The sequence below is a fragment of the Armigeres subalbatus genome, chromosome 2, assembly GCF_024139115.2.
Source record: "Armigeres subalbatus isolate Guangzhou_Male chromosome 2, GZ_Asu_2, whole genome shotgun sequence".
In the NCBI taxonomy this organism is placed as follows: Eukaryota; Metazoa; Arthropoda; class Insecta; order Diptera; family Culicidae; genus Armigeres; species Armigeres subalbatus.
This window is the reverse complement of record NC_085140.1, coordinates 30,352,603-30,371,351: the sequence shown is the minus strand read 5'-3', so window position 1 is coordinate 30,371,351 and position 18,749 is coordinate 30,352,603. Positions and strand designations below refer to the sequence as shown.

The following is an 18,749-nucleotide window of genomic DNA, read 5'->3' as shown; positions in this document are numbered from 1 at the left end:
AAAATTTGTTAAATTTTGTAATTGTTTATTGCTATTATTGATTTATTTATGGATATTTTACATTCTTTAGTGGGACATTTTGATTTGTTTATGGAAAATTCTTCTTTTATAATTGCAATTTTTGCTCATGAAATTGCTTATTTTGTTATTTAATGTTATTTCATGTTTGTTATTTATGTTATTTAATTTTGTGAAAAAAAGTTTAATTGCTTATGGAAATTTTGCATTAAATATTTGTTGAAATTTTATATTTATTTATTGCTCATACCCTGATTTCTTCATTGCCAATTTCCTATTTTTTGCCTTTCTCGTATACTAAGTATACGTAAAGGCTATATGTTCACTCCAAAAACAAACTTTTTATAGAAGGCTCGGAGACCCATAGTGTTATATACCAATCGACTCAGCTCGACGAATTGAGGTGATGTCTGTGTGTGTGTGCGCGTGTGTGTATGTGCGCAACCAAAAGAGCAAAAAGTTTAGCTCACTTTTTTTGCACTTACCCTCAACCAATTTACTCGCAACAGGTTGCATTCGACGCAGTATACTGCCCCATTGTTTCCTATTGAAAATTGGCCGATTCGGACTATGGGCTTAGAAGTTATGGCCAAAATACTTTTCCTCATAAAAAAGCGCGTAAAAAAGTCTAGCTCACTTTTAATGCACTTACCCTAAACCTAGGATAGGATGTGCCAAGTAGTCAGTAAAAATCGTACCGATTTGCTGTCACAATCGTACCGGTTGCTGATTGGTTGAAAATGACAATCGATTACTTCGATTGGTGGTGGCGCGTTTTTCGTAGGGCAGCATGTTGTTAGTTTGGCCGTGTTGCAGGTTTGTAAAGTTGATATTAAGCAAAATTTCGTAAATGTTTGAGTTCCAGTTTTTTGATGAAAAATAAATTTATATTGAAATGCAAACGCAATATAAATTATTCTCAAGGGCTGTAAAGGTTTAAAACTGTTGATTTTTAACATTATCATTCACCTTTCCGTCATTTTCGATCTCAAATTCATTTTTTCAGTAGCGAAAACTTCTCTCTGTTAGTCTTTCGCTTCTCATACATGAATAATGGATGAAACGAGAAGAAAAACATCAAGTTCTGATACATGATATTTGGAATATTTTGTACCAAATTACTTTGGCTGCACTGGCGACCACCTCGTCAGAGCAACCGACTAAAAAACAACAAGGCAGTCTCAATTGAGTTGTCACATCCTATCCTAGCCCTAAACGGATTCCCTCACAGCAGGCTGCGTTCGACGCAGTATCTTGCTCCATTGTTTCCTATTGAAAATTGGACGGATCGGACAATGGGCTTGGTAGTTATGGCCAAAATACTTTTTCTCATAAAAAAGCGCGTGAAAAAGTCTAGCTCATTTTTAATGCACTTACCCTAAACGGATTCCCTCACAACAGGCTGCATTCGACGCAGTATACTGCCCCATTGTTTCCTATTGAAAATTGGACGGATCGGACAATGGGCTTGGTAGTTATGGCCAAAATACTTTTTCTCAGAAAAAAGCGCGTAAAAAAATCTAGCTCACTTTTAATGCACTTACCCTGAACCGATTTCCTCGCAACAGGTTGCATTAGACGCAGAATCTTGTCTCATTATTTCCTATTGAAAATTGGCCCAAACGGACGATGGGCTCAGAAGTAATGCCCAAAATACTATTTTTTTTACCGCACGAGAAAGGCGTCATCACCGCTAGGTGGATTAATCTGGGTTTTTATGGAATATTTCTAATACTTCATTCAAATTTTATTTTGCTGTCAACTTCAACCGTTGACACTGCAGGATTTCACCATTGTAAAGTGTTGGTGTCAACTTCTTGATTTTCACTTTGTTTTATTTTCATTGAAACTATGCCTACATTGATTAAAATATGTAAATATTTTCTACCTCTTGAATATCAAAACGGCACTCTTCGGAACACACTTCGCCGCCATTAGCGAGCGCAAAATCTGTATATTTAAAAATTAGTTTGCATGTCCTTTGAGTCAATATAACTCACGAACGGGATGACCACTTAGGAAGATTTCCTCACCCAAAATGATGTGGCAAAAACAATGATCTAAAGTGCATCGTCGCAACCTAGGATAGGATGTGACAACTCAATTGAGACTGCCTTGTTGTTTTTTAGTCGGTTGCTCTGACGAGGTGGTCGCCAGTGCAGCCAAAGTAATTTGGTACAAAATATTCCAAATATCATGTATCAGAACTTGATGTTTTTCTTCTCGTTTCATCCATTATTTATGTATGAGAAGCGAAAGACTAACAGAGAGAAGTTTTCGCTACTGAAAAAATGAATTTGAGATCCAAAATGACGGAAAGGTGAATGATAATGTTAAAAATCAACAGTTTTAAACCTTTACAGCCCTTGAGAATAATTTATATTGCGTTTGCATTTCAATATAAATTTATTTTTCATCAAAAAACTGGAACTCAAACATTTACGAAATTTTGCTTAATATCAACTTTACAAACCTGCAACACGGCCAAACTAACAACATGCTGCCCTACGAAAAACGCGCCACCACCAATCGAAGTAATCGATTGTCATTTTCAACCAATCAGCAACCGGTACGATTGTGACAGCAAATCGGTACGATTTTTACTGACTACTTGGCACATCCTATCCTAGGTCGCAACCATCGCAGAAAATGACATTTCGATCGTTAAACGTAAATTTCCGATACTCAATCATCGAGCAAACGCGCACTGAAGTTTTTCTCCTTCTAATCAATTTACTCATCAGCACAAAGCAGAACTCAAAACATGTACAATCACGAACAAATTGATTTACTTTTTGACCGCTCAAAACAGAATAAATCACCCGGAACCACGTCCGATACGAAACACGTTCAATCGCGAATTCAATATTGCATAGTTGAAAAAGACTTGAATTCTTCGTGAAATGACTGAATCTTGCCCCCACTTCCAGACCTTGATAAAATACGCCAATGGAACTATTTCAAGCAGCAATAGCTTCAAAAACAGTCTCACTCGGGCAGCTTCTGCACTGTGATATCGGGTTTGGTCAGCAGAATTTTCATTAATGCCATACAAAACCCCATTTGCACCGTTCTCTCGCTTATGGCTCTAAACCAGGGTGCCCTCGACTCGTTCAGATCAAGCACGGAAAGTGCTATGGTGGGCCCGGTCGCAGGGAGCAGAATATTATCTGTTGTTTTTCATTGCCATAGTCAGCGGACGACACTACTGACTGGTGATGGCGCTTCGGGTACAGAGATTCGGTCGTCTTATGAGATGGCCCAAAAGGGATGCAACCGTCATAACCATCAGTAATGACTTGTACCGAGAAGGAGCTGTAATCGAATCCTTTTTTATGATATCCGGATCGACTGTTATAAAACCAAAGCACTGAAGCACTGGGGACACCAGAAGAAAAAAAAATGGTGCTTGATTCCACCGGTTAATCTGCAATTTTGATGACATTTCGTTCACTTCATATCCCTCTACTGGGCCCGTTTATGTAAAACCGAGCAAGCATAACCGTTTTGAATTCGATGAGTCTGACAATAGCACAGTCAACGTTACACGGTGGGGTTTATTCGTCCATAATATTTTAATATATGTATAGTCAAATCACACATATTTCAAGAACGTATCATACCATGCGTCTCCACCACCAAGAACGAGTACGTTGTTCTCTTCATAAGGATGTGAGGATGAAAAGTATTACGATGCTAAGGACTCAGACCAAAATTTATGTACAATTGATGAATGGTGTCGGGCTAAATGAAACCCTCAAATTTTAGGCAGCAAGCGAAAAGAACGATCGAGACAAATATCTTTGACACCAGCCAGTAAACTGACTGGCTTTTAGAAACTGAGATATAAAAGTGAATTCTGGGCTTTCACTTTTTCGATATTGATTACAATTTTTAGACACATTTCATTATTTACAAAAAAAAAAATATTTTGACCATCCAGATTGAACAAATATTTGTCTGTGTTTGGTACCGTCATGACAATGCCGAACACAAACTAGACTTATGGGATGGAGAACTGAAAAAATAAAATTGCTGAAGAAAAACCCCTTTGCGAGATTTGAATTTACGATTACCATCCCCTGAAGGAACCCGAAAGCGTTCCGATCGATCGTCGTTGTTCTTCAAGGGTTGAATTTTTGTTCATTACTCTACACATATTGACAGAATCTGAATTGCATATTTTTGATTACATATATCACACAGTGCATTATCTTATGCTTTATTCAGGAAAAGCACTTATTTTCATTCAATGCAGTAGGTAGGAAACGTCGAGGAAGTGTTGTTACGGGATTACTCATGCCACCTGGTGGATAATATGCAGAGTGATACATCATTTTAGTTTTGCTTCAAAATGTGTCCCGAAAATTGCAATAGATGGATGGAAGAATAAAGGCCTATTCTCATTGCACCCGGGCCGGGCCGGAAGCGGGGTCAGACAGCTTTCATTTTTATGCAGGGATTTCAATTAGTTCACATTGCATCGGGTTATCCCGGCCGGGTGGACTGAATACACGCACACTGTTGTTCGAATAGAAGCGTCAAATTGAAAAACCAAACAAATAACACTTATTGATTCACCTAGCGGCGATGATGCCTTTCTGGTGCATTACAAAATGACATTTACTTACATTAATTTTTATGCATTCCAGCAAAATTCCGGTGCTACGGGAGTTCTTAGAATTCGTCCAGAATTCTTCTTAGGGAATGCCTATAACAAAAAGTGCTCAAATTACCTTTTCATCTTAATTACCAGCTGCAAGACCTGCCCCTACGTTTTTCACATCTTTAGTTCAACATCAACTTAAGTTAATAGAGGAGTTTATTTATCTAATAAATTGAATATATTATTAAACAATACTCATTTAGGGAAAATATTACTACCAGGACTCACAATATGTGTATTTCGGTTAGTGGCATATTTTGAATTTGATTTGTAGAGAAACATTTTTTATAGGGACATTACCCATTGCTCGTTTTTCAAGCTGCCGTCAATTTCTAGCTATTTTTGCAAAAAACGGTGAAAAGTGATGAAATATTGCCAATGGACGGATATAAGCGGGTGACGAACAGATTATTTGTGGGCTCACCACAAATATTTCTCCGCGACAGGATGATGTTAAATTTGCTGAGCTGACGGACGAAGGATTTGAAGACCAGAAGTTTGGACGAGACGGTGACAATTATCTTGCTGCTGTCAGAAAGCATGTAAAATCTTCAAAATTTTTAAGTAATTTCAGGTTTTTAACAAGGTTAGAGAGAAAAAACTGTTATTTGTCATAATTAAACATCTAATAACAGTTCAGCTTCAATTGACAATTAAGGAAACTGTTCGATTTTCTATCTCACTGAGCATATGTTCGTCTCATCGCAAAACAAAGAAATAAAACACCAATCTCGTCGCTTATTTTCGCTAACATGCGTGCTCACTGCAGAAAAAAAAACACAAAAACAAGAAACAAATCAAATTACTTTTCATTGCTTTGTTTTTGATGGGATGAATATGGGAGCTGTGAGATGGAATGCCAAACAGTTCCCCTATATCCTAATTTGTTTTCAATACAATCTACGTCTAAACTGACAGACTTGATTGTAATAGAGCTATTGCGGTTGGAAATAGGGGTCTTGGCCAATTTCTTTCGAACATATGGCAAATCTCTGGTTAGGGTGCTGAACAGCTTCAAACTGTAATACTTATTTGTTTGGATTTAATTTGCTATGATTTATGATAATTGCAAACTTCGCTTTCGAGCATTTTAAAGTATGTACTGTAGACTTATGTAGACTATTGTTGTGCATATGCGGCGATCTACGTGAGTAATTCATATTCGTTCTAATTGACCTAAGCAGGAGAAAAGCTCACTTTTAAAACATGATTTAATGTTGAACTGTTTTTCAATAATCGTGCACTATTAAATTCATCTTAATCATAGATTACGGCTTCTACTCACACGCCCGGTTCACTCTCTTACACTCGGCATTCTGTTTTACCTAGCATTTAGGATATTTTCATTTTCGATTTGTTGCACATGGCTTGCGTCAGCGCTGTTAGTAAAAATTCCGCGAAATAAACTCTTTATTATCCTTCCACACTAGGCACGTCCTTTCTCCATGTTGTATATAATTTCGAATGCACACAAAAATAGTTGTAACAGATTTAATAATTTGATTCTGAATGGAGTTGCCTGTCCTTGTAGGAGCGACGACCTTGATAACAGAAGTTACTATGAACTCGCCTTGCTTAAGAGGTGGAATTCCGGAGGGTGGCGCTAGGATTGATATGCAAAATGCTTCAGTCATAACATGCTTAGGTATTTTAATACAAAACGAATAATAATGTATTATGCGTTTGGTATTGTAATTACAGAGTATGTTATGCCAGAGGTATTTTGCATGTTAGTTTTTGGTATCACTCCTCTGGTGTTTTGCCTTTTGTGCAGGGCTGCTTCATAATAAAATAAGGAATCAAAACATAATTAGGTATTGTTGAGATATTTTCTACTGCTCGGGTCCCGGGCAGAAGGCATGAACAGAATAACAAAACATGATATGGTCTTGATTGATATAAGAGATAAAAGAACAGCCAACAATATCAAACATTTGCACCGAAATATCATTTCAATATCGAAATATGTTTTGAATAAGAACAAGCCAATAGCACATGATATTGATTACTTCTTACAAATAGCATAAGTTGATCTCCTCATGATGTTTTAGGGCAAAATTTAGATATTTTCGTCTGATCTTTTATCTCTTATATCAATCATGTCCAGATCTCATTTTGCTATCTTATCAAGATTTGATATTATTGAGCTATTTTCGTCTACTCAGGGTGCCCTAGGTTTATTGATGATGATTGCATAGTTTCGAATAAACTTATTGTTACATTGTCGCCCTTTCGCAGTGAGCGTTGCATATCCTCGCGTTGATGCAATAATGATGGCGTTTGCGTTGAAATCCACATTCAAAAGAACAATCGCTCACTTTGACTGATTGATTGTTTATCCTTACGATGGATGAACAATAGAACACGTATTTTATAAAAATATGATTAGAAGATGCTAATACTGTTGTATACGAAAATATCCGTCGTAATTAGTAATATAGAAGTTGCATAGATCACATCACTTTCCATGGTGAATCCCGATGTATGTTTCTGATTACCCCACCCAACTAACACAACTTCCTTTCCGTGGTATTTGTGGAGATGCAGAGGTGTTCTCGGTCTCTAGTAGCAACAATTACCACACATTAATATTCCCTTCCTTTCCCAACTGACTGTAAGGACTTGGCCGGCGCCGTTATTGTTCAATATTTGAGAGCTGCTGGAACGTGCAATTCGAGAATAGATGGTAACTCCCAACCACTATTCACTTGGATCGAAGTGCAATTCGCACCAGCTCTGGGCAATCATGGAGTAGCAACCATTGATATGTACAGTCAGTATAAGCTAAGCTAAGCTATTTTGAATTTGATTTGTAGAAAATTATTGCTTTATCAACATTAAGTCAGAATGTTTCAAAGAAATTCATCCGGAAAATGATTCTTCCAACTCAAATTCTTTCAGGAGTTTCTTCTCGTGGAATTCCTTCAAGAATTCCTCCAGGAATACCTACAGGACCACCAGGAATTCTTCCAGAAATAAAATGATTTTAGAAGTTCCTACAACAATTCATTCCTTTAAGAATTTCTCCACAATTTTCGCAAGTAATTCTCCTTCACAAATTCCACCAGATATTCCAGAAATCCAGGTAACTCTCCCGTTAAACCCACCAAAAATTCCCTATACGAGTCCCTCCAGAAACTACAGTATATGTTAAACAAATTCCTCCAAACTATACTTCGGAAATTTCTTCAGGATTTGCTCGGCAAAATTTGATTAGGATTTCTTTTGGAAATTTCCCAATGAATTTTATTTTTTTCTTTCTTTATTAAAGATATTTTTTTAATTATTGAAATTTCTTCATGAATTCTTCCAGGGAAATCCTTCAGTAGTTTCTCTGAGAGTTCCTCGTGGAATTCCACCAGAAATTCCTTCGATAATTCTTAAGAAAATCTTTCGAGAATTTCTCAAAGAATTCCTCCGAATTTCTCCAGGGTTTCCACCAAGTTTTCCTCAGGAATTCCTCAGGGAATTTTCCTAGGAATCCTTCCAATAATTTCTCTGGGAATTCCTCCAAAAACTCCTTTAGGAATTCCTCAGGGAATTTTCCTAGGAATTCCTCAGGAAATTCTTCAAGGAATTTCTCCAGGAATTTCTCCAAGAACTCTTCCGAGAATTCCTCCAATAATTTATCCGGGAAATCCTCCAAGAATTCCTCAGGGAATCCTTCCAATAATTTCTCTGGGAATTCCTCCAAGAATTCCTCCAAGAGTTCCTCCAAAAACTCCTCTAGGAATTCCTCTACGAAATCTTCCGAGAACTCCTTCGAGAATCTACCAAGAATTTCTCCGGAAATTCCTCCAAGAATTCCTCCGGGATTTCCTCCGTGAGTTCCTCCAGAAATTCCTCCAGGAATGCCTTCTGAAATTCCTTCGGGAACCTCTTGAGGAATTTCTGCGGAAATTCTTTCGGGAATTCCTGCGGAAATTTCTTCGAGAATCCCACCGGGAGTTCCTTCGGGAATTCTTCCAGGATTCTGAAATTCCTTCGGGAACCTCTTGAGGAATTTCTGCGGAAATTCTTTCGGGAATTCCTGCGGAAATTTCTTCGAGAATACCACCGGGAGTTCCTTCGGGAGTTCCACCTGGAACTCCTCCGGAAGAATTTCCGGAGGCAATAATCCTAGAGAAATTTCAGGAAGAGGAATGCCCGGGAAAATTCCTGGAGGAATTTCCGGAAGTAGTTCGCAAGTAGAATTTTTTCCAGGAGTTCCTCCGGAAATTCTCCCATGGTTTCTTCCAAAAATTCCTCTAGAAAATCGTCAGACATTTTTGTCAAGACTACTTCCGGAAATTCCTCCAGGAATTTTGCTGGGCATTCCTTTAAGAATTCCTCCGGACATACCTCCAGGAATCCCTTCCGGACATCTCTGCCTGGAGAAATTTCCGAAGGAATTCCTGGAGGAATTTCCGCAGGAATTCCTGAAGATATTTCCTGGTGGAATTTCAAAGGAATTTTTGGTGGAATTTCCGAAGGAATTTCTGGTAGAATTTCCGAAGAAATTTTTGGAGGAATTTCCGAGAAAATTCCTGTGGGAATTTACGAAAGAATTCCTGGAGGAATTTCCGAAAGAATTCCTGGAGGAATTTCCGAAATAATTCCTGAAGGTATTTCCAAAATAATTCCTGTAGGAATTTTCGAGAGAATTCCTGGAGGAACTTCCTTCTGGAATTCCTCAAGGAATTGCTCCAGGAATTCCTCCGGGACTTCTTTATCGGAGAAGGAATTCATGGAGGACTTTTCGGAAAAATTCCCGGACGAATTTCCGGAGGCCATCCTAGAGAAATATCCGGAATAAATCCTGGAGGATATCCTGAAGGAATTTTCGGAAAAGTTCTAGAAGAAATTTCCTGAGTAATTTTTGGAGAAATTTCTGGAAGAAATCATGGAGGAATTTCCAGAGGAATTCCGGGAGGAATACCTGGAGGAATGCCCAGAGGAATGCTCAGAGGAATTCCTGGAGGAATTTCTGAAGAAATTCCTAAAGCAATTTCCGAAGGAAGTTCTGGAGGAATTTTCAAAAGAATTCCTGGAGGAGTTTCCAGAGGAATTCCTGAAGGATTTTGCGAAGGAATTCCTGGTGGATTTGGCGAATGAATTCCTGCAGGAGTTTTCGAGGGAATTCCTTGAGAAATTTCCGAAGGAATTCCTGGAGGATTTTGCGAAGGAATTCCTGGAGGATTTTGCGAAAAAATTCCTGGAGGATTTTGCGAAGGAATTCCAGGAATTTTGTGAAGGGATTCCGAGAGGAACTTTCGAAGGAATTCCTGGAGGAAGTTTCGAATGGAGGAATTTGCAAAGGAATTCCGGAAGGAATTTTCGAAGGAGTTCCGGTAGAGGAATTTGCGGAGGAGCTCCTGGAGGAAATCGTAGAGGAATTTCCGGAGAAAATCGTGGAGAAATTCTTCGGAGAATCCCCCAATGGATGCGGATGGATTTCTCGAAAGGTTTCTGGAAGAAATTTCGGAGGAATTTCTGGAGAATTTTTCGGAAGAATTTGTAGATGAACTTTCGGACGAATCCCTGGAGGAATTTCCAAAGAATGAATTTACGGAGACACTCCTGGAGGATTTTCAGGAGGAAGCCCTGGAGGATTACTGCAGGAATTTACGGAGGAATTGCTAGAGAAATACCTGATACAAGGGGAAAGGATTTTTGGAGGAATTTCTGGGGGAATTCCCAGAAGAATTTATGAAAGAATTGATGAGTGAGCTCTCGGAGAAATTCCTGGAGGAACTTCCGAAAGAGTTCCTGAGGGAACCCCCGAAAGACTTTCTTGTGGAATTCCATATGGAATTCCTATAGCGTTTCCAGGAGGAATAACAAGTGGAATTACCGGAGACCGCGGAAAAATTCTTAGAAGTCGAGTCAAGTACGAGGCACTGAAGACTACTACCTAAGGCTTGTTCGCGACAAAATCTGGACACTCCAAAACATGTATAACTTTTGAAATACCTCATCAACGAGTGAAATATCTCGTAGAGTAAAGAACGTATGTCTGTACTATCAGAAAATATTTTATTTATTAGTATTACAAGTACCTAATGGATCGTGGTGTCGAAGAAAGAGCAGGTTCGAAAATCAATTGTGTGCAGCCGCCATTAAGGTCTAGTTCTTTCGATTCGAAATCTTGCTAAAAAGCTATTGTTTTCATGTAAGCGCTGTTCAAAGAGTCTTGAAATAGTTTGATGCTTCTTTGACACCAATGAGGATGCCAAGGAGTTGAACAAGAACGGATTTAGGGAACCACCGGTAGGATGGGAAGGTGAAACAAAGACTACAGAGGAGAACAAATCTGTCGACACGAACTGTTTCTTGGGAAATTAAAATGTTACCAATTTTAGTGCATATATCAAAGCATAGACAGAGAATGAAGTAATTTGAAGTAAAAATTGTGCCGAATAAACTGACTACATCGTTTTTTTTAAATTCTCAATGTTGTGTCCAGATTTTGTCGCGAACAAGCCTTAGTTGCGGTTGAAATACGTATCTGCAAAGATAACAAAACGTAGTGGAATTAAATGGAGAGTACTAAACTCGTTTTAGACGGTTGAATACATTCCACTGAAATGAGCTTAAATTTTTTTAATGGTTGTTGAAAGTGTTTTCGGAGGATGTTTTGGAGAAATTGCAGGAAGAATTTTTGGAAGAAATTTCGAATAATAAGAAATAAATATTTAAATAAAAAAAAATCAAAAAACTCCTCGGACTTGTTGAAGAATTGAAAATTCTCAAAATTATCCGAATTTTATTTTGTTGCCCCCTCAAAATATTATTTTTTGGCAAAAAAATGTTGGGGTTGTATACAAGATACGACCGCTCGACGTAAACTACGTAAAACCAAATATAATAAACTGAACCAATTATTCCGCTCTATATAGAAAAGAAGAAACCATCCCACAACACTACTACCGAGCTTCACCTGGGCACCTCCCACACTATGAGGGAGTAGGGACTCCACTGTCTAGCGGCTGGGCCACCCCATTCAGTGATGGGAAATGTCAAAAAAATGTCATGGCATTGCTATTACTGATTTCCTAATAACTTTTTTCAAAAGTCATTTACAGTCCGAATTTTTTGATTAACATGTAGTACCTAAAGGGTCCTAGAACTTTGTCGAACAGATCATTGATCTAAATATATGAAAAACATAATTGTAAATCACTTGTGAAAAAAGTTATTAGCAAATTAGTCCCATGACATCGAAATGACATTTCCCGTCACTGCCCCCATTCATACACTCCAATTCAATAATTGATTATACCCTAAAAGTAGGCAATTACCAAGGATTGGAACTCGCTGTATAGGGGTTGCATGATGCATGGAAGAACTTAAATTTTCAATAGTTAAGCGTTGATAATCAATAGTTTCAATACTAATGGCAAATTGGTGGAGAGTTTGCGAATTGATTGATATATAAATCTTTGAAATCCATCGAAAGATAAAGGACCAATTAATGTTACAAATCTTACATGATTTCGTGACGGTCCCCAATTTTGAAATTTTCATTTTACACCCTGTATCCGAGCCTTCCCCTTAGACGTAGTTTACGTCAAAAAAATACGAGGGGGAGGGAGACAAAATAGTTTTTAAATATTTGTATCGGCCTAATTCCTGAAAGAATTCCCGAATGTTTTTCTGGTGAAATTTCCGGAGGCACTCGCGAAAAAAATCTTGAAGCTGTTTTCGGATGAATTGTCGGAGAGATTGCTGGGAGAATTGCTGTGGCTGTGGGCATTCGTGGAAGACTCGGAGACTCGCTGAAAACATTCTCGGAGGAATTCCTGGAGGGATTGTCGAAGGACTTGCTGGACAATCTGGGAAATTCCCAACGAAATCCTGCGTAAAATTTCTTGAAGAAGTTCTCCGGGAATGAATCAGGCAATGAATTGAATCAGGATTTGGTCCGGGAATTTCTCCAGCAATTCCTCTGGGTACACTTTCTGAGGAATTAATAATCGAACTAAACAGGAACGCAGCAAATCTATCATCAACCATGACCGATGGCTTTAGTATAAGCTCGGGCGCTGCGGACACCACCACCATCTGCTATTTAAATTGGAGTTGTTAAGAAAGTTCAGCTTATTCAGCTTATTGTCACTATTTATTTATACTTTGCCAGGTATTTTACATTCTGACGTGCTGATATTAAATATCAGACTAATCAAAATACAAAAATCAGTTTGCCACGACTAGCTCCGTAGAAAGACGAGTGGTCAATGCAAACCATAATAGGCCTTTTCACGAGACGTTTAAAAACAGCTGATTTTATCGTCAATTGACAGTTCTTCTATTAAAGTGACAGCTTCGGGATTGCGGGCCTGTTCAGCGGTTGTAAACAAGTGCAGTCTCGGTAGTGTTACATGAAAAGGCCTATTTTACAGATTGTTTAAGAAATAAAAACAAGAACAAACTGTCAAATTTATACGAGAAGCTTTCGAATTTTGATCTTAGTAGCCATTATCTTTCAAATGTTGCAACAATATTTCATTAAAATGTGATTTGAAAAATGATTAACACCGAATGGCCCAAAAGTAGGCAAATAAAATTTTACAACGCTGATATCATTTGAAAGGGATTGTCTAATTTGCAATGGGTTTAGTGTTATGTACCTACTTGGAAAATAATCTTGAATAAACAATTCGGATTTTTCTTAAATTATTTTACGACCTGGAACGCATTTAAAACCAGAAAAATTAAATGTACCTATAGAAAATTGTTTTACCAGACGATGGTGCTTCAAGAATGATTTTGCACTTGAAAAAACATCAGTGCCTAATCCGATGCTCTGCCCTGCTTTTTCCAATTTTTGAAAAAAAATCACGCCGTGCTTCCGTCGTTGCAGTTTTCTGACACTTTTAAGGTTTGGTTGATCAACAATTAAGCCCATTTCGATTTTAAATCTGTTCCGGATATTTTTCTTGCGTTCAGACATTTTCAATTTATCCTCAGGTGATCTGGTCCACCGTTTCTTGGTCGCAAGACGGTACAATTTAATGCAAAAAATATTCAAAAAACGAATGTTGACGTACAATATAGAAAACCGAACTGGAACGCATTTTTGTCAGCTTCACGTTGCTGCACAGCATCAACATCGTTCGTTTACGAAGGAGTAGCATCACATATGTAAAACCTTTGTACATATAGACTTTGTAAATGTCATTCCATTGCAGATTTTTTCATCTACCATGGTCATCAGCAACTCCTGACGAATGACTAAATATTCCGCGGTCCGTACACTGAATTGTTGTGGATTTTAGATCAGCAATCTTGCTGTCAAGGTATGCTTTTTCAGCCTCAATCAACTTGGTATTTTCCTTCTTATATTGAATGGGCACCGGTCTACAATATCGAGTGGATGATGACCGTGGATTTTTTTTAAAGAAATTTATCTTGACTTGCTGCTCTAACTGGCACTAAGGATCATCGTCAGAGAATGTCTGTCTGTATATTGAATAACATCTCCTTTCCCGTCAAAGCAATACTTCGATACCAAAATATTATTAGCCGATTCTCTATCTAAAACAAATTCAATTGATCAGAATTGGCTAAAATAATTCGATGAGCAGTGTCGCTAACCGTAATTGAAGTTTCAACTGGGTACCACTTTTTTCCTGGCCAAGAACTCTTTTGTATATGTTGGATACAAATCAGCGTTACAGTTCTTGGCACCAGATCCAAATTTTTTGGTATTGATCAAATGTGAGTTGTTTTGCATAGCCTATTTTAACCAAAGCTTCATTATGTTATTGCTTTCCTCTTAACACATAGCTACTAATTCAATCAATGATTATCTTGTTTTACTCTTTTTTAATATGTACGAATAATTTACAGACACCCTGTATAATGTCCGTAGCAACTGAAGCGCTCAACAGCATAGCAAAGATTGTACAATAACCTTCCAAGTCTTTTTATGCAGAAGTAAAAACAAATTCTAATTAAATTTCCTCTCTATTTCTAAACGCAAATGCGACTATCGGTTCGAATACCACGACACAATAGAAAACATCCTCCTTTCTATCAAGTGGATCAATCAGCCCTTTCATCATTCTCGAAAACCCAGGCTGGGGTGGAAAATTCTCCCTACTAGCAAGAGTTATTTCCGAATCTGTTTGTAACGCTTCTGTTCAATCAGAGACAGGACGGGAACGGGACTCGTTTGAATTGGAAATCAAGATGTTATTGGATGAATGTTGATGCGAATTTGAAAGGATGTGTTTTGACGATGGATGAGTCTGAGTGTAGTGGAAAGTAGGAAAAGAAAGGAAGTTATTTTTCGACGAAATCCGATTCACGGATTACAAATCCTTTGTGGGAAGAAGGGAATGACCGTTCTTGAAAACCATCGTGATTAATCGACTGAGAACATTTCGAACGGATATAAATGAAAACTTGTTTTAGTTAAGTTTCTCCTCTCAAGCTGATGATTATACTAGGTAGGTTTATAAAAGTAACAAATAAATGTTTATTTCTAGAAAATCTAGAAAATTGCGAGACGAAATCCACTATTCACAAACTCATGATTCAACCAACATTTGACCAAGTCTCCACCAGAACGGAAAATTATCCATCGGATGATTGATTGTCATCAACTGTTGGGCCATCTTCATCGTTAAGTTGGGGACAGCCAGAGTCCGCCAGCCGCAGACTCAGATTAGTTGGGTTGAGCTCATAAAACTTGGTCCCTCTGTTGATCAAAGGCATGTGATTGATTTGATGTGGTTTGTAAACCGCAGGAAACTCTATCCCCAGTGTCTGGTGACTGCCTTTAGTAGGAAAGTGATACATTAACTCGGATTAGTCGGTACGTACCTTGCTTCACTAGTTGTTGAGTATCGCCCATCCTGACACTGACTTGATGTGCTCCACGATCCAAGTAAATTGATTTTCTCCTCCCGTTGAAGAACAAAGTTGGTTCTCTCGGTAATTTTTTTTCCGAAGAGATTGAAATCTGACTCCTTTGTCGACGTTTTCTTATCTTCGAAGCATGTCGATAATCGAATAGGCAGTGAATTTAACGAATTTTATAACTCATCTACTTCTAAGCGGAGACGATCTAATCGAATTGCAAACTACTTCAATATCAACGAGAATCTACCGGCTATGGGATAAACTATTTTATGCTATGATTAACACTGAACGCCACGGTAACTAACTTTGTTGAACACTATGATTAACTTTGTATCATCTGAATTTTATGGCGGAGAACACGATTTTTCTTTCGGAGATTAAAAACTTGTTTCAAACTTTTACTGCATGAAGACTGTTACGCGAAATGGTGGTGGTGGGCCTGGAAAGGAAAAGGGAAGAGAACCATCATTAGCATTGGAGTGGAGAGGGAAAAATTCATTACAAAACTGGACCAAACTGTCTGCCATTAAAAAACGGCAATAAATTGTGAGCTTCAGGACATTTATCTTACTTTTCGAACCACCTCGAGGAAGCTTGCCAACCTGTGAGAATGAATGATTCTCTCATCACCATCAAAAGACCTTTTATTCGCAGTTTAAAACGCACTTTTCGCAGCTTTCAATCTTGATTTATAGAGATGGAACTAAAAAATGTGCGAGGTTTTTCGTATTCATTGGCAGGACCTTGTACAGCGATACGCTTGTCCTGGAAAAGGACCAAACAATGCACCTTGAGAGTTATACACCCAAAAAACAAATCTGGCAATCATTGTATAAAATCTTGGCATATACAATTCTGTAAGCTTTTTATACAAATATTGTATTAAAATAATACAAAATTGTATTATTTTAATACAAAAATTGTATTAAAATCTTCCGAAATTGTATATGCCAAATTATTATACAGTTTCTGTAAGGTTCTTATGCAGAATTGTATTAAAATCTGTCATCCGCTGGTTGGGCGGATGTGGCTTTTTCATAGCTGATATTCACAGCTGAAATAAACAAACTTCTCCAGTTATTATATGAGAAATTGAACATACTGAGAAAGTCGAAGAGTCAAAAGACCAGAATAAAATGCCTGAATATTCTAATTCTAAAACAAGGATGATACCGACACGTTTACAGGTAGAGTAATATGAATTGCACCATAATAGAAAAATGGCTTCTCCTCTTAATTTGCTCTGGTAGTTGTAATTACCTTATTTTGTAAAGAACGGCTGGGGGAGCATTTAGAAGCTATAGAATGGTCATTTCAACATGGCTAGGCTGACTATCCGTACCCCATTTAACGGGACAGCACCGTTTTTCAGGCATTATTGTACTGTCCCTTCGTAATCAAAGAAATCCTCAATTTGTCCCGTTTTGCCTTTCTCGTATACAAAGTATACGTAAAGGCTATATGATCGCTCCAAAAACGATCTTTTTATAGGAGCCCCGGAGACCCATAGTGTTATATACCGATCGACTCAGCTCGACGAATTGAAGTGATGTCTGTGTGTGTGTGTGTGTGTGTGTGTGTGTGTGTGTGTGTGTGTGTGTGTGTGTGTGTGTGTGTGTGTGTGTGTGTGTGTGTGTGTGTGTGTGTGTGTGTGTGTGTGTGTGTGTGTGTGTGTGTTTTCTTCCTAAGCAATGTAGGGGTAATCTGCTCCTGGGAAATCCTGGGTTATCCAGGAAGTGCGGGGTTAGGGACCCCTTTCCGTCCTCGGGCTAGGAACCCGCCCGGTTGACCGACGCCGCGAAATCGACGATACCATGTTGTTCTTCGCGCGGCCACTTGTTCGATAAAAGGATCGAGTTCGACCACAGGGCACCGGTATGACCCATGAAGCCGACTCCGAACCCTTGGACCACCTCTTATTTGCGCCTGAACTAGCCATTCCTCGAGTCCACCTTCTGTGTAGCTTCGAGACGATTTGGACGATAACCGATAAAACGGCGTTCCAGCCAACTTCATCTCTACACATCCTCCAGACTAGGTTGTCCGGGGTAGTGTCCAGACCACATGTGGCAAGCATGCCGTCACGCGTAGTGCGAAAACGCGGGCACACAAACAACACGTGTTCCGCCGTTTCCTCTAAACCTGCGAACACGGTGAGGCGAGGCCGAGTGTCCGAACCAGTGTAGGTACTGTCTGAAGCAACCATGGCCTGTAAGGACCAGGGTCAGGTGGAAAGTGATTTCCCCATGGCGCCTCTTGACCCACGTACCTATCTCCGTTATCAACCTATGTGTCCATCTACCCTTAGTGGAACTGTCCCACGCACGCTGCCATTTGACCATTGAGGCCAATCTGACAGTCCTACGGATGCCTCTTGTGCCGCGCATTTCGAAACACTCTATGTCTTCACCGATAATGATGTCAATAGGCATCATACCGGTGATGACGCAAAGTGCATCGTGCGATACGGAACGGTACGCGCTCGCAACTCTTAGGCACATGAGCCTATACGTACTTTCTAACTTCGTTCTGTAGCAATTAATACCCAGGGGCGTGCCCCATGCTGGCCCCCCATACCTCAGTTTGGACAGAACGACACTAGCCAGAAGCTTGCGCTTGCTGGCATAAACCGCAGAGCTCTTGGACATCATCCGGGACAATGCCACTGTAGCTGTGGAGGCACACTTGCAGGCGTAATTGACGTGGCTACGATAAGGTGAGCTTATCGTCGATAAGCACCCCCAAGAGTATGATGGAGCGTTCAGAGGTGACCGCGCAATTGCCTGCCCTTATCACCGCTTGTTGCTCCGACTTTCGGTTGTTAACAACAACCACCTCAGTCTTGTGGTGACCTAGTTCTAACTTCCTGGAACTCATCCACTCCTCCACAATTGCGATCGAGTGGGCTGCAGTCAACTCCACCTCTTCGATCGAATCGCCGTAGACCTCCAGGGTAATATTGCTAGCGAAGCCGACGATTACCACGCCCACCGGGAACTTCAACCTCAAGACACCGTCGTACATGACACCGGACCCAGTATGGAGCCTTGCAGAACCCCTGAGGTTATGTCAACGCACTTCCGACCCGCTTCCGTGTCGTATACCAATACTCGATTCTGGAAGTAGCTTCCGAGAATCTTGAACAGGTACTCGAGAATTCCAAGACGCAGGAGCGCATCTGCAATAGCTGCCCAACTGGAACTATTGAATGCATTCC

At 39.3% G+C, this 18,749-nt stretch overlaps 1 protein-coding gene across 1 annotated transcript in view; it reads right to left on the bottom strand.

Annotated features, from left to right (window-relative positions):
* Positions 1 to 18,749, bottom strand: part of LOC134218411 (uncharacterized) — a 467,105-nt gene that overhangs the window by 411,876 nt on the left and 36,480 nt on the right. Inside the window, exon 2 of the mRNA XM_062697367.1 lies at positions 15,494 to 15,971. Coding sequence (XP_062553351.1) covers positions 15,494 to 15,524 — 31 coding nt within the window. The 5' untranslated portion in view covers positions 15,525 to 15,971. The remainder of the gene's footprint in view (positions 1 to 15,493; positions 15,972 to 18,749) is intronic.